This window comes from Tachysurus fulvidraco, chromosome 2 (assembly GCF_022655615.1).
Source record: "Tachysurus fulvidraco isolate hzauxx_2018 chromosome 2, HZAU_PFXX_2.0, whole genome shotgun sequence".
NCBI classification, from domain to species: domain Eukaryota; kingdom Metazoa; phylum Chordata; class Actinopteri; order Siluriformes; family Bagridae; genus Tachysurus; species Tachysurus fulvidraco.
Window position 1 is genome coordinate 27,851,090 of NC_062519.1, and position 14,736 is coordinate 27,865,825.

The 14,736-nt window shown below is 35.8% G+C and overlaps 1 protein-coding gene across 1 annotated transcript; it reads left to right on the plus strand.

The window, feature by feature from the left end:
• The first annotated feature begins 2,890 nt into the window (after window positions 1-2,890).
• On the plus strand, window positions 2,891-8,154 carry LOC113657728 (C2 calcium-dependent domain-containing protein 4C). Its single transcript, XM_027169697.2, has 2 exons — window positions 2,891-3,009; window positions 4,928-8,154. The coding sequence occupies exon 2, from the start codon at window positions 4,975-4,977 to the stop codon at window positions 6,232-6,234; it is 1,260 nt and encodes a 419-aa protein (XP_027025498.1). The 5' UTR covers window positions 2,891-3,009; window positions 4,928-4,974; the 3' UTR covers window positions 6,235-8,154.
• The last annotated feature ends 6,582 nt before the right edge of the window (window positions 8,155-14,736 follow it).

Sequence of the window (14,736 nt, forward strand, 5' to 3'; positions counted from 1 at the left end):
TCATGCCAGAGACTATGATTGGTTTAACACTTAGCATCCAAAATAGCCTGCGATAGAGACAGTGTTACAACACATACAACAGAGTAAACAAGGGTTACGAGTCTTGTTGAAGGATGTAGGTGCTGAGATTTGAACTCACAATCTTTCAATAAAAGCCTTAACTACTTTTCATAGTGAGCCATACTTGTTTTTTAATGAACAGGATTGGAGCAGATTGGACCGTCGGAACCAGACTGTTCTTGGGGTACAATCTTTGAGGTCTTCAATCATGTACAAAGCATGAGCAGTTCTAATAGTAGTTCTAGTATCAGGCAGTTTAATAAAACCCAAGCCTGGACAATAAACCCAACTGTAAAACTTTCTTGATGTTTTATTCATGCTCTTGAAGGTTCCTGACCCAATCCTTGTAGCACATATAACTCAAAGGAACATCAAGTTCTCAGTTCCTTATTACATGTCTAGCTGTACCCGCTGTGTCTCTCTATAATTTACTCAGGTCAAGCTTATTTGTTGTAGATTTGCCCTTGTTGTCCTGTTTTGGCTTTTTTTTCTTTTCAAGTCAAGTGCGTGACAGTGAGATGTCTCTTGACATTTTACTGTGAGAAGGTGCATCTGACTAACCATGTTGCTTCTTGGAATAGGTGGTTAATTTTTCTGTGGTGAACTGCATAATGAGCCCCTTACTGTAACACTCAGTGTATTCCTGGCTGAACTCAAAGTAGCTGCTATTAAATTATTTTCTGTGACTCATCATTCTGACAAAGGGCCTTAAAGAATAGGAACAAAACAGGCTGTTTTCAAGAAACAGGCCATTGATTTTCTTCTCTGCACATGTAACTCCTGTTGATTCTTGTCTTCTACATGACATGTCTCAGAGTTTGTTTATGTAATAATATGTAATATTTTACATATCAACTGGTTAAATTTATGATTCTTACTATATAATAACGTGTTGATTAGCCACCCTGTTGTTAATCATTTTCCAATAAAAGTGCATCCTTTCATTTTCTATTTGTACTTATTATATATACCGTAAGTATATTGTCCTTAATGTACTTGGTAAATGGGCTGCTATTATGAAAACCATAAAATTGAGTCGTAAGTGCACCCTGTATTGTTCTGAAGTAAAAGTATTATTCTAATTGTTACTTACTGTGATAAATGAATTTATTGGTACACCACTTTCACACAACAAAAGAAAAGTGAGTTTTATTATCTGACCTTATGTAAGATACTAACACATCCACTCACTTTCCACTTTGTATTTGTTCTCCATATCATAATCACTTTGTTGACATTATCACTATGTCTATAGAATAATATATAGAATTAAATATACCCTTTATCTTACACTGACCAAAGATTAAATATTTAATAACCAGTTCGTTGGCCACACCAAAAGCAAACAGGCAGTGACACGTGTTCAGACAATACATTTGGGTGTGTGATCTATGTCACTGTTAAAATTGCTTTCACCAAAGGTTCACTCCTACAGACCTTTTCACTTATAGATCTGTTTTTCAGCTGTACACATCTGTTTGTTGCTATAGATATGACCTCGTCTCCAAGACAACTGATGACCACAGAAAAATTATGGGATGTTCTGCCCCAAGTCTAATTTTCATTTGCTATGAGGTTCTTTTTTCGAAGCACTTCATGATGATGCACAGTCTGTAGTAAATGAATAAAGATGACCTTTACTATTAGGCAAAGGTATAAACAAACAAACAAATAAACAATTAACTACTTAAGCAATCTAATTTGCCATGTTTTAATTGCTGTCTTTGATCCTAAACAGATTTGTTTTAGACACCAACCTTCAATCTACCTCTAACCCCCTCCTCTGAACAATGGCACTCACACTCTTTGGTATGATAATTTAGCAGCAGAATCCAGAATGTGCAGGCATTTGTGTGCATTTCAGTTCATTTATAATCATATCAACTTAGATGAAGCTCAAAAATAATCCCTGAAATCTATTTCCTAAAAAGTATCATGCCCCTGCTCTTTGTAGCAGATCTACATGTTTACGTCCACATTTTAAGTTTGACATTTAATTAAGAGTTGTAAATATTGTGTTAATAAAATATATAATTATCAGGAAATCAAACAACAACCAGGAAATTAATCTATCCAGTGAGTGTTTTTAAAATGTTTTGCACAAAAAATACAATCAAAATTTATACACTGGTTCCACAAGAATGAATTGAGTAGCGTTAAAAAAAATACAGCCAACATGATTTGATCATATTCAAAGCCCTGGATTAAAATCAAACCCTCCAGGATCAAAACCATTGCATTGTGAGGTAGCGACATTAATTAAATAACGTTAATAGTTCACTCTCATTCTACATACATCAATGTTTAGATTAGATATGATTAGATTATTAGTTATTAGATATGTTAAAATAACACTGCAAGAAAACATGTAAAATATACTCATTCTGATGAGTTGATTAGATTTTGTACGATTATAGGTTAAGTATAAGATGTTTGTGAGCAGGCAGGATGTGCACTCTTTAGAATGAATGCAAAAATAAATCTGACAGCAAATTCACATCTAACACAGGGTTCTAACCCTAACCCTAGGCTATATAAGTGATATAGATTATACAGATTTAATCCTTATAAATGTATGCATTGTACCTGATAAAGAAGGCATGCAGTGGTGTCTGTTTTAAACTGAATACTGTCATAATAACTAATATGGCACATGTGGTAACTGCAGTAAAGTGTTATTTTGTTGGGTAACTTGAGGCTGCAGTCTGTACTCCAGTTGCACGCGCAGCCGGTGAGTCTGGAACGATGCTGATGCTGACGATTGGCTGGAGATCGAAAGCGTTCGGGGACTCTGATTGGCCGCCTCAGGGATATAAATAGGTAACGGTCACTTTTTGAAAGCGAATTGGTGCTCGCGCTCGAATAAAGGACGTTCATCTTGACTGACGTGAGCCGATAGTGTGCAGCGGTTCACCACAGGAGAGCTGTAAGAAGCTGTAAAAGCTCACAGTAAGTAATGTCTGCTATAGTACAACAGGTGTCTTTCGGGGTTTACGTATTTATAAGTAACTAGTTTTACCCTTAAAGCTTTCTTTTAACAAGTTAAGGAAATTATAAGGAAATAATAATAATAATAATAATAATAATTCACCATGTAGCATTCAGAGGATGTTCTACTAGCCTTACCTTACTCATCTTATCTTAAATAGTGCTATTGCGCGTGTGTGTGTGTGTGTGTGTGTGTGTGTGTGTGCGTGCGTGCGTGCGCGCGCGTGTGTGTTCATTTTAAAGAGCATTTTAATGCTCCATACTGGAGTCCACACTGCAGCTGAATTGATTTCAGTAGTTTTCAGTACAATAATCTTGTCTATTAGAAGCTTTTAAAATCTTTATGGTTTTGGATAATTCATTTGCAGATTATGCCTGGCTTTATTCAACACAACCTGTTGCTCCTGACAGCCTCTTTACCAGGGGCGATTCTAGAATTTTCATTTTAGGGGGGCTCAGCCCCCAGGGTAGGGTTGTATACTATCACACTGCGATAAGGGCTGAAGTTGAACGCAGCGAAGACGCATTGGATGAGAAACCGAACTGTATATTGGTCCAGTACACTGCAATTACAAGAGCTGCACCGATGCAGATGTCATATCATAGCAATCCATCAATAAAAGCACACACACACCTTGTACTCTCTGATGTTCGCTCTGCTCGGCGTCCCTGCGGATTGAAAAACGCGCTGAATCCACGCAGACTCAGTTCAGGGGAGGAGCCGAGACATGACGGAGCTTGTCGCCGCTTCAAATGCGTTTTTAAAGGGGACTGAAGCGATCAAAAAATATTTAATCAAATAATTTTTTTAGGGGGGCTGGGCAGAACTTTAGGGCTAAAGCCCCCCTAAAAAGGGCCTAGTGACGCCCCTGCCCTTTACAACATAAGATCAATATAGACCAGCCTAAATTTTTTTGTTTTTTGTTTGCTTTCTGCTTAACAAAGACATTCCATAGCACATTTATTTAAAAAACATCAGTTACCAGTCTTAAACATAGACCAGACTTAAATATAGACCAGTCTTAATATAGATCAGTCTAAAACATAGACCGGCCTAAAACATAAACCAGCCTTAAACATAGACAAGTCTAAAACACAGACCAGTCTTAAACATAGACCAGTCTTAAATATAGACCAGCCTAAATCATAGACCAGACTTAAATATAGACCAGTCTTAATATAGACCAGTCTAAAACATAGACCGGCCTAAAACATAAACCAGTCTTAACCATCGACCAATCATTTTCCTTAAATGTAAGTATGGTGAACAGACTAGACTATGTGCAATAGACATACATTTTTATGAACATAACATTCGTTCTTGTATCATCACCAATATTTCAGTTAGAAGAATATTATTAGACAATCAGCTTGAACAAAGCTATGAGCTAATGTGATAACATCAATACCATTGTAAAACCATATTTAATGAAACTAAAATATGGTAAAGAAAGATGTTTTATTTTTCCTTTTAATAATTATTTAAATGTTAAATAATTAAGATTGAACATTTTTCAATAATATGCACGTCTCTTTAGTATAAAACCTGAGAAACTATACACAATCTGAGATTTCTTATTTTATCAGTTTCCTCTAACATTCTCTGAAAAGTCAATTGCCTGCCTGCTTCACACTGCATATGCAGTTTATGATTCTAATTTTAAGCAATCATATTTTAAACATTTTTATTCCCAACTAACAGCCATCACCAAGTAAACAAAGCTTCAAATTTTTGCTTTCTGCTTAACAAAGACTTTCCATAGCACATTTATTTAAAAAAATCAGTTACCAGTTTATTTCATTTGGATATCATTTCCAGCAAAACTTCCTTCATCTATCATCATATGTGTATGTTAATCAACTTTACCTACTGTTGCAGACATAAATCCAGCTGTACACTCTAGTTGGTAAGACCCGTGAAGAATCATGTGGGTTCTGGAGAAAATCCGGAGCTCAGTGGAGAACAATGCTCCCCGACCAGGGGAGACAGGAGACAAACAGGACAAAGCACCCATCTACAGCAATGTTCTCACACCTGATAAGATACCGGACTTCTTCATCCCTCCCAAGCTGGTGACCGCTCCACCAGAGACTGAAACATCAGAAGTAAAGCCCAAGGACAGTCTCCGGCCTTCCACCTCAGAGCAGACCATTGCCAACAAAGTCAGCAGCCCTCGGAGTCCTCGCCTGGTTAGCAAACTAGCTGGAGACACCAAAAACCTGCTAAGGGCTGCCAACCGACACATCATTCAGATCGAGAGTGCAGATGATGTTGTTGCAGGGGACACCAATGCTGACCCTCAGTCCCAGACAGCTATGTCTTTGTCATATATTCCGAAGACTCAGACCTCATATGGATTTGCTACACTAATGGAGAGTCCCCACACTCGCCGGAAAGAGTCACTTTTTCACTGTGACCACACAAGCCCAGTCACGTCCCCCAACACCCAACGCAAGTCACCAGGCAAAACCAGCATAGAAGTTAGCCATCTTAACCCTTTGGATTTCAATACGTCCCACATCAACCCATATCGCTATTTTAGTGGGGGCGAGAGTGACACATGCTCCTCAGCTGAATCCTCCCCTTTCAGCTCACCCCTGCTGTCCCGCTCTGCCTCCTTGCTCAAGATCTTCACTCATGAAACCCAGGCCAAAGTTGTCAAAGCCAAGAGGACTTTTGCCAGACACAGTTCCCTGTCCACAGATGAGTGCAGCTCTGCAGAGCCCAGCCCCAGCGTACCCAGGAGGCTCCACTCTCCTGCAGCTGGTGGACCTCTGGATCATCAGCATGGGAAAGACAGACAGCAAAAAGAACACACAGTCAACCTCCACAAGGGAGGCATGGTGCGTCTCTGTGTTGATTATGACCCAGGAGCTGCACGTTTGCGTGTACGCCTCATTGCTGCTGAGGATCTTTATGACCAGACAATTGATATAAAGAGCATTAACTGCTGTGTGTCACTTTACCTCAACCCAGGAAAGCAGCAAAAGCAGAGAAGCACTATAATCAAGAACAGCCGCAATCCCGTCTTCAATGAGGACTTCTTTTTTGATTCTGTGAGCTCAGCTCAGGTGAAAAGCCTGTCTCTGAAGATCAAAGTGGTGAACAAGGGTACTAGCCTGAAACGGGACAGCCTAGTTGGAGAGAGAGAGGTTCCATTGGGGAAGCTGCTGTCTGGTCTTTAAGCCTGCAAAGGCTTAAGATGGCTTAGTGCTTTAATCATGTTGGCTTTAATGTACATTTAAATAAACAGTTAAGCTTGTTACCATATAGTATTAGCAGCTCATTTAGCAGTGGCATATTTATTCATGACTATAACTTACACTCTAGCTCAGCCTTTATAGTATGTATATGTACAAATTTTCATCTGGTTTGAATAAAAGATATATCTTTAAATATTGTGCAAAGAAACAATACCAGTAAAAAGATTCTGAAAATACATTTTAACATTTGTATTAATCATTTGCTCATTTTAAATACTTCATAGAATTTGAAAGTCTGTCCAAGGAACAGCTGTGAATGAATTGAGATATATTAGAAATGACTATTTTATTGAAATGAAACAATTTAGATTGCATTGGAAACCTTAAAACCTTATCACTCTGATTAAAACATATATTGATGTTTTAAAATATTACATTTACGGTTTCAATATAAATTCCACAAGGATTTAGGTTTTGTTAACTGTTTAAGAAATTGTAGGAGTTTAAAAAGATTTGACTGGCAGTGAAAATTTTGTTGTTTTATACTTGTGTAAATTGATGCAGACAGAAAATATCCTCCTTGATAGCAAAATAAAAAAACGAAAAACTTTTCTCTTCTATGGAGGCCAGGGCCTTTGAACATTTAGCTCTATCCCCCGAATGATTCTGTGTGCAAATGTCAGCTTTGATCCAGGATGCATCAATTTGCAGGATGAATAAACACCATGGAGGACATTACATCACCCTGTCTGACAGTGGTGTATTGTTATACGTTAACTCTTGTGAATAGTTTTGTGAGACCCAAACGCCTTAATGATGAAGATGAAGGTTTGCAACTCTTAATCAAGTTTATCATTTCATGTTATGCTGAGTATAAATCTATTCTGAAGAACTCTTCATATATGTCACTATATGGAAAATATAAAAATTGAAGATTATGTTTTTAAATTCTTTCTGTATTTTTTTTTCTTGGGCACTGAATAAATTCTGACGAATAGAGATTAGTGAAATATTAGTTAGATTAGTGACAATGGGGAACTATGAAGTTGAATCATTTAAACATTATTTTGCTGTTTTCTTCTATATTTTCACATATTTGGCTGAATTAAATTCAATATTAATATTTCTATTATTCAAGAGACATGATAAAAGTAAATGATTGGAAATGTTGCAATAATAGAATTAACCAAACTCTGAGGAAATAGGAGTTTAAGTATTGATGGAAAGATGGACTGTGTGACTGTGTAATGGTAAAATATTAAGAAAACTCATGACCCTAGCTTTGACTCATGATTTGTTGTGACAGCCCTCTTTAAAATCCCTCCAAAACACAGAGCATGCTAACCAGCAGAATCTGCAAATTATGTCCTGAAATGCTGCTTAATTCAACAAACTAAAACTTGATCTGTGATGATATAAATTTCTTGTGATCAAAAACTCTACTCCAGATTCATTGTGGTTTTTAAAAAAGTGCTGATGTTTATTTTTTTTTTGTTTAGTTTTTTTGTTTTGTTTTTTCCAAAAATGTCTATTTAGGTTTCAGAGTCGCTCTAAAACCCATGTCTTCCTGTTCTAACAGGTTTTTTTTAAGTGCCAATCCAATATACTTGATGTGTAAATTGTTTTATTGTCAAAAGTTGTAAATGCTGGATTTCAGTTTTTGTGTATTGTGACCAATTTATGTGTATTGATTCTGATTTTGTGGCCAAACACGTGTAAATTAAGATGTGAACTGTAGAATGAGAAATTGTCTTTGCTTTATATGTGGCATGCTGTCCACAGATTTGCATGAATACTGCAACATGCTGATGTACTGTATATGCCGATAAGCTATTAATGGAAAACTGCAGGTTGTGTTAAGAATTGTATACTCTGGTAAAAGTAACATAAAATAAAGCTATATGTGATGAATAAAAGCCCTCAGAATATTTTGCTAGTTAAGAATGAAGACCATTTATGACATTTAGCAGACACCCTTATCCAGAGCAACTTACATTCATCTAATTTTTATACAACTGTGGGCTAAGGGCTTTGCTCAGGGGACCAGCAGTGGCAGTTTAGTGGTCCTGGGAGTTGAACTCTCAACCTTTCAATCAGTAGTCCAACACCTTAACCACTGAGCTACTACTTTCATGTGTAGTTACACCACATTCAATATAAGATTTTTGTGTATTTTGAAGGTAAAAATATCTGACTGGAGCCTTGATTTTGCGGCAGATTCGAAGCTGAAGGCTGCGTGCCATAAACACAACCATGCAGATATTCAGTTTAACCACACAGTTGCAAGAATGATGATTACTTTTATACAACAGTTCTATGAAAAAGAAATGAATATAGAATAAGTAACATTTTGGACACAATATTGCTAAATGTTTTCTTTATTTTTTCTTTGCCAGCAGAAAAAGATCCCAAAATGTGTGTCCCTTCTTTATTTTCATCTTTATCAGATGAGCATTCATATTTTAAGTCAAAAGGTATATTCATGAAAAATGTATCGATAGCCGTGTCCACTGATTATGTCCCAAACTTTACTATAATAATTTAAAAAAATTAATAAATAATTTTAAACTAGGAAGTGAAATATTATGTGAAGTAAATATAATAAATAATAAGTGTAAGCACTGCTCGACCAGTCAAATTGGTAGGCTGGAACTAACTGTTTTTTAACTGTAGTTAGTGTTTGTACTTCATCCATGAAAGGTACAGAAGAGGAAGGAGTTAGTTCTTAAAGCTTTGAATGTACACAGCATGAAATGAAGATAAAAAATGCATAATAACGGTACAAAGGTCTGCCCTTAGCAACAAGGCAATGTGCCAGGTGGTTTTAAATGTGCTAAGCCTTCCCTTTGTTTCAAGAAACAAAGGTTTATTAATTTTTCCTATCTACACAATAATTTGTTGTTACCAGTGACTTGAATGTGGATTAAGCTTGAATAACACACCACCTGTGGTCATAATAAAAAGCACATATGACACAGACACATTTCTTTCTAGACCAAGTTGTTGATTAACACAACCTGATTGACTGATTGATTAGTCACTCACTTGTGTGACAATGACATGCTAGATTTTTTCCATCGGGGCTTATTTATTAAACCCGCGGCACTGACATGTCATCAGCAGTGATTGAGAAACACAAGAAATATAATAGCAGATAAAATTGCTTCAAAATATTGTTGAAGGTAAAGACAAATTGCACACAGAGACATAACCATATGTTTTGTGTTCCTTGGTTTGAATGAAATTTCTGTTTACAATGCTCAAAATTCTGCATGATTACAGGCTAGAAACACTTGACTTTAAAGATTGGGAAGCATGAATGGTCTTTCAATGCGTGAGTGTCTTTCCCTGTGTATATATATGTAAATGTCTTAAGGCCTGCAGACAGTCTGAAGGCCTGTGACACATAGATACAACATAGATATTTTGGTTTTACAAGCGAAAGCTACCTGTTGATTTCAGCCTCTAAAAATACAAAATTCTCTTTATTTTGAGGTATTTCATATTTCTTAAAAATGACATATTGAAATTACTTTTAAAGTAAATTACTATTGAAAGAACCACAGTTTATTTTTTTCAATCAGTCTCAAATATAAATGAATATAATATGATACTGTATATAAAATACAATAAAATAATAGTGTATATTAGTATAAGGTCTAATAGTAAACATACAGTATATCACTATTTCTTTATTTTACTTGTACCCTTTCACAATTGAATTAGTGAATGTCTTTCGTGTTAATCAGAGATATTACAATTAATATATTAATGAAATGCTTCTTTTTTTTATCAAGTTATTGTAAATTGTAGAATTATATTTCATTGATTTGTAAATTATATTCTACATTCTATTCTACATAAAGTTCTATTAAGTATCTAGCATAAACATCTTATGTATTAGTAATTATTAATAAAAGAAAAAAAAACATGGAAACTATTTAGTGTGTAACTACTGTAAAACAGATGGCAGCCTTCAAATATCAGCCATTCATGACTGATAGATGGGCTTAATGTCACTAATTGTGTACCTGGATATTGCACCTATATGATATGCATTACCCATAAAAGTTAAACTGAATACATATGCAAGGTTGTCATATAAATAAACTGACTATTATGGGTACTTATTATGATACGTTTTTCTTACATTTTCTATTGAAAAAACTAACAAATTTAACCTCCATGCCATAATGTTCTGGGCATTGTATTGTATGAATATACTGGATTAAAGACAGCAAACATATATTTGCAAGTTTCCAAATTTTCAAGACAATCTTAAGGTTACCAATTAAAGCACAGGATGATCTGTTAATTCTGACTGCTGCCAGACCGCCATGGCTCATTGGGTTATAGAGAGTAAATAGAGAAAGAAAAGAGAGAAAGGAAGATGGTACACCTCTTCCTCCAAATAGGCTGGCTACAGCTTCATTTGCCTCAACTAGCATTTCCTCAGTCAGTAGCTGGCACACAAGTCTTCTTTGTATTTCTTCCATCTCTTGTATTTTATTACATTTTTCTTTGTTTAAAGAGTACGCATTATTTTCTATGATGTTAATGTTTTCTGCATTATGGCTCAATAAGCAGCAGGAAATCTAATCCAATCTCCTGTTGTGTCATATCATATTCATCCTCATGCTTTCTCTCACTGTTTTGGCATTAGTCCCAGCACACAGGAAGCATGAAGTAAGGTTAGGTTGTAACCAGAGACCCTTTATGAATTTATCGAATGAAGAATTCAAGAATATAATATTGTACATTTGCATCTAAAACATCACAATAAAATCAATCAATCAAACAAACCAATTTTGACATTTTGCTTGACTTCTGAAAATCTTTTCAAAACATTAAAGATTTTTTTGACACCTGTGTGATGAGACAATCATACTTTTAAAAACAATGATTTATTTTAAAATCCATCCCGGAGATATCCGAGTCTAATCTCAGAATGAGACATGCCAGAGAGAGATGGCGAGACGAGGTGGGTGGGTGCTGGTGGGGGTGTCTCTGGAAAGTGGTGGGGGGTGAGCACATTTTCATCTGCCTCTCTGGGCTTCAGGGTGCAAATGCAAGGGCTATTATTGGCCAGGGGATTGCTATGGCAACTGCTGAGGTGGGGAGCAGGGAAAAGGGGTCTGTTCTGTCCACAATGTGGAGGAATGAACTTGTGAAAGAGAAAAAGCCCATATATGCAGAATGACCTGTTAGCAGTCTGGTAAGCTTTAAGGGTAGCATAAAAATAGCATTTTTATTCATTGTCAAATATAGCTGACAGTCAGTCATGAGCTATACCAGCATGAATACTTGTTACTTCTGTCCTACATTTTATATTGCAGAAGAGATTTGATCACAAATCCAATCCATTCCATGCAGGAGCTTAGTAACAATCCAAATAACTATAAGAAGCATATATTAGGCTGTGTTATTTTAGCTTTAGTATTACCAATGTGCTGACAAAAAATATATTTTATAATGATAATCTTACCATTTTGTGTATCGCAGGAGCACAAAGACACGTTTATCTGTCAGCAGTGCTAATCAAGTATGGAGCCTGATTTATAAAAAAAATAAAATCTTTTGAGATAATACAGCACATGAGTGTCTTTCACCAGAGATTCTTCAATAGCACTTTTCTATGCTCGCCTGCCACAGTAAATTTCCAGTGACTGAGGTGATATCATTTGCTCCAATGATCACAGGACCTACTGGAATATTGAACCTGCAGATGCTGACTGCACAATTAAAATCACAGTGAGAAGTTCCTAATTTAACCCCTGTATGTATCCCTGGTGGAAACGTTAAGGAGAAAACATCTGATGATACTCTTGAAGTTCAGCACTTTGTGAGATATAATTAAATAAATAAAAAAAACAGTCAGAAAACAGAAATCTCCTGAAAAGTGTCCTTTTAACATTTAAGTAAGGAACAACAAATAAGTGTTTAATTTAATGTATACAGTAATTCTAATAGAATACTGTTCCTATAATAAGATCTCATTCACATGGGCATGTATGATAGACACAACACAAAATATGTGCCTAAAAACAGATAAAAAAAAAGATGTTTATTAAAGTAAATTATCAGTTATCATTAATGATTTATCAAAATGGTAACATGGTGAAGAATTCTTTTAGGAGAACAGAATTCTTGTTTATTCAACATTTAAAGAAGTGTCAGGGCTTTGTAGCAGTCAGTAAGATTCCTACAAAGAATGATGACTTGCCGATTCTTTTTTTTAAAAATTATTTTCAAGAATAAAAAAGGGGTTGGTCAGGGAACGACTGCTATATTGCGATAAGTGATAAAAGGAACTAACTTTTCTCACGGACATGGGAAAGGGTGGTTTTTCAGGTGTTATTTCTTACTTAAACAAGGTAAAATACTGAAGAATAGCCCTTCATTTATCTTCTCAATCAGAAATCACTTTGACTGCAGCAGTGCTCCCAGACTGACCATAACCCTTTAATATGTATCATGTTCTTTGTTAGTAAAGTACACGTAATGCTATTTAGAGTTGTTTTCATTCGTTTTGAGTGGGAGCATTTAATGGGAACCTCTGAGCATCACAGAGCACTTTATTTGAACCCACTCATCTCAGATCTCTTCAAGCCCAATGTTAGTGCCACTGTTCTGGTTTGCTCTAAATGTATATTTTAGCTATTCAGCTTTACTCTGCCTCATTTCCATACAAATTATTGTGGCACCCATATAAAAGTGAAATCAGCCTTCAAGAGTAAATGGGGGCTGCTTCTATTAAAACAAAATACTACCTACAGAAAATTGAAAGTAAACAGAGCTAGAGCAAGGCATTGTTCTTGATATGAATGAAGCTGAGGTGTGTATGCTGTGCGTTGTGGTATTAAGTGCTATTTGTTCAGGAGGAAACACATAGATTTATTCTGGGCTCAGCTGAATAGCTGGGAAGCGCAGCATGTCTGCACGTGGTCGTACATCATGCACATGCACCTACTGACATGGAAGCGTTGCGAATTATAATAATTAATCACATTAACTTCATTAAAAAGTTTTTGCATTTGCATTCAATTAATAGTGGTTGTCATTTCATAATTATGAATTATGTATCAGTGTCAGGAGTAAGTTGCTTTGTATCAGGAGCATCTCTTTGTTTGTCTAAACCTGACAGAACCTGACAGAATTTATTTCCATTTGATGCTTTATGTCTGAGCACACATCACTTCAGTCTTGAAAATAAGTCACTTCAGCCTCACAATAAGCAAATGATCTGATGTGAGTGGATTAAAAAACATTTAACCAGCAAAAAGCACTGACAGAGAGCTGTCATTTATTAGGAGACAAACTGATAATGCAATTCAAACACGTACTGTATATACAGTAGATAAGGAGTAACACACAGCAGGTTGTGCTATTTCACAGCAATTTACCAACAGTTACCATTTTTAATTAATTAATGATGCAAAACTTTTGCCTTTTACACATTTATAGTTACAAATAATGTTATCGAATATCCAAAAGACCAAAAATATCCATTAAGATAGTTCCCATTAACACATTTATTATTTTTAGATCTCTTTTATATTCTCTGTTTAATTTAATTAGACAAAAACATTACATTACATTATTGGACTTATTCATGGAGTCCACCATATAGATCTCAGTGAATGAGCTGTTACTATAGAAACGATAACTTATGAAAATGACTGCATTAATATGAATCATTTATATAACAGCTGCTACTGTCAGAGCCACCCTGTTATAGAAAATTATCCACATCTCATCATCTGAGACTTCAACTGCACTGCACCAGTTACCTTATAATCATTATGTACTAAATACACTATACTTTTGTTTATGTCTTCTAATAATTGCTATACTGTTTGTTGCTTTCCTCAATGCCATTATTTAGCATTTTGCATATAATCACTTAAATCTCAGGCACCCAAAGGTTTAGTCATAAATGTCTTGTAACTAAATAGTATGACTAATAAGCAGGAAGTCTCAGTTTTGCCATTTAAAATGTCATCTCATGTCCTTACTCTGATATAAGCAAACATGACATTTTGCTGGTCGAAGCAGCAACAGTTGATGGTGGCAGCAGGAAACTTGGTGAAAGTTAGAAAAATTTGAAGTGTTGCTTTCTGCACATATCTAAGAAAGTGCACATTTGCAGGCTTTGACAGCTTTCAGCATTACCATCACCATATACCATTACATTTCCTCTCCCCAGACTGGTGGAATCCTTCACCTTTATGACAAGATCATAAAATTTTGCAGCATCGAATGAAAGTGTAACTCGTTACAGAGTCTGAACAGGAGACAGGCATATTGTTATTCAAAGAGGATTCCACTTGAATGCCCTCAAATTGCAGTCCAATCTTTACAATCTAGAGGTGAAACTAGGTGGGCTGCAGGCAGTAGACATTGTTTTTGGTCCAGATTAATCAGCATCGATAAAATGTTGGGGAGTAATGGGATACCTCTCTGTCACTATGGAGACCCCACCGA

Bases quoted from the DNA above. Each gene is read 5' to 3' on its own strand.
- LOC113657728 (XM_027169697.2), top strand. From the start codon at position 4,975: ATGTGGGTTCTGGAGAAAATCCGGAGCTCAGTGGAGAACAATGCTCCC.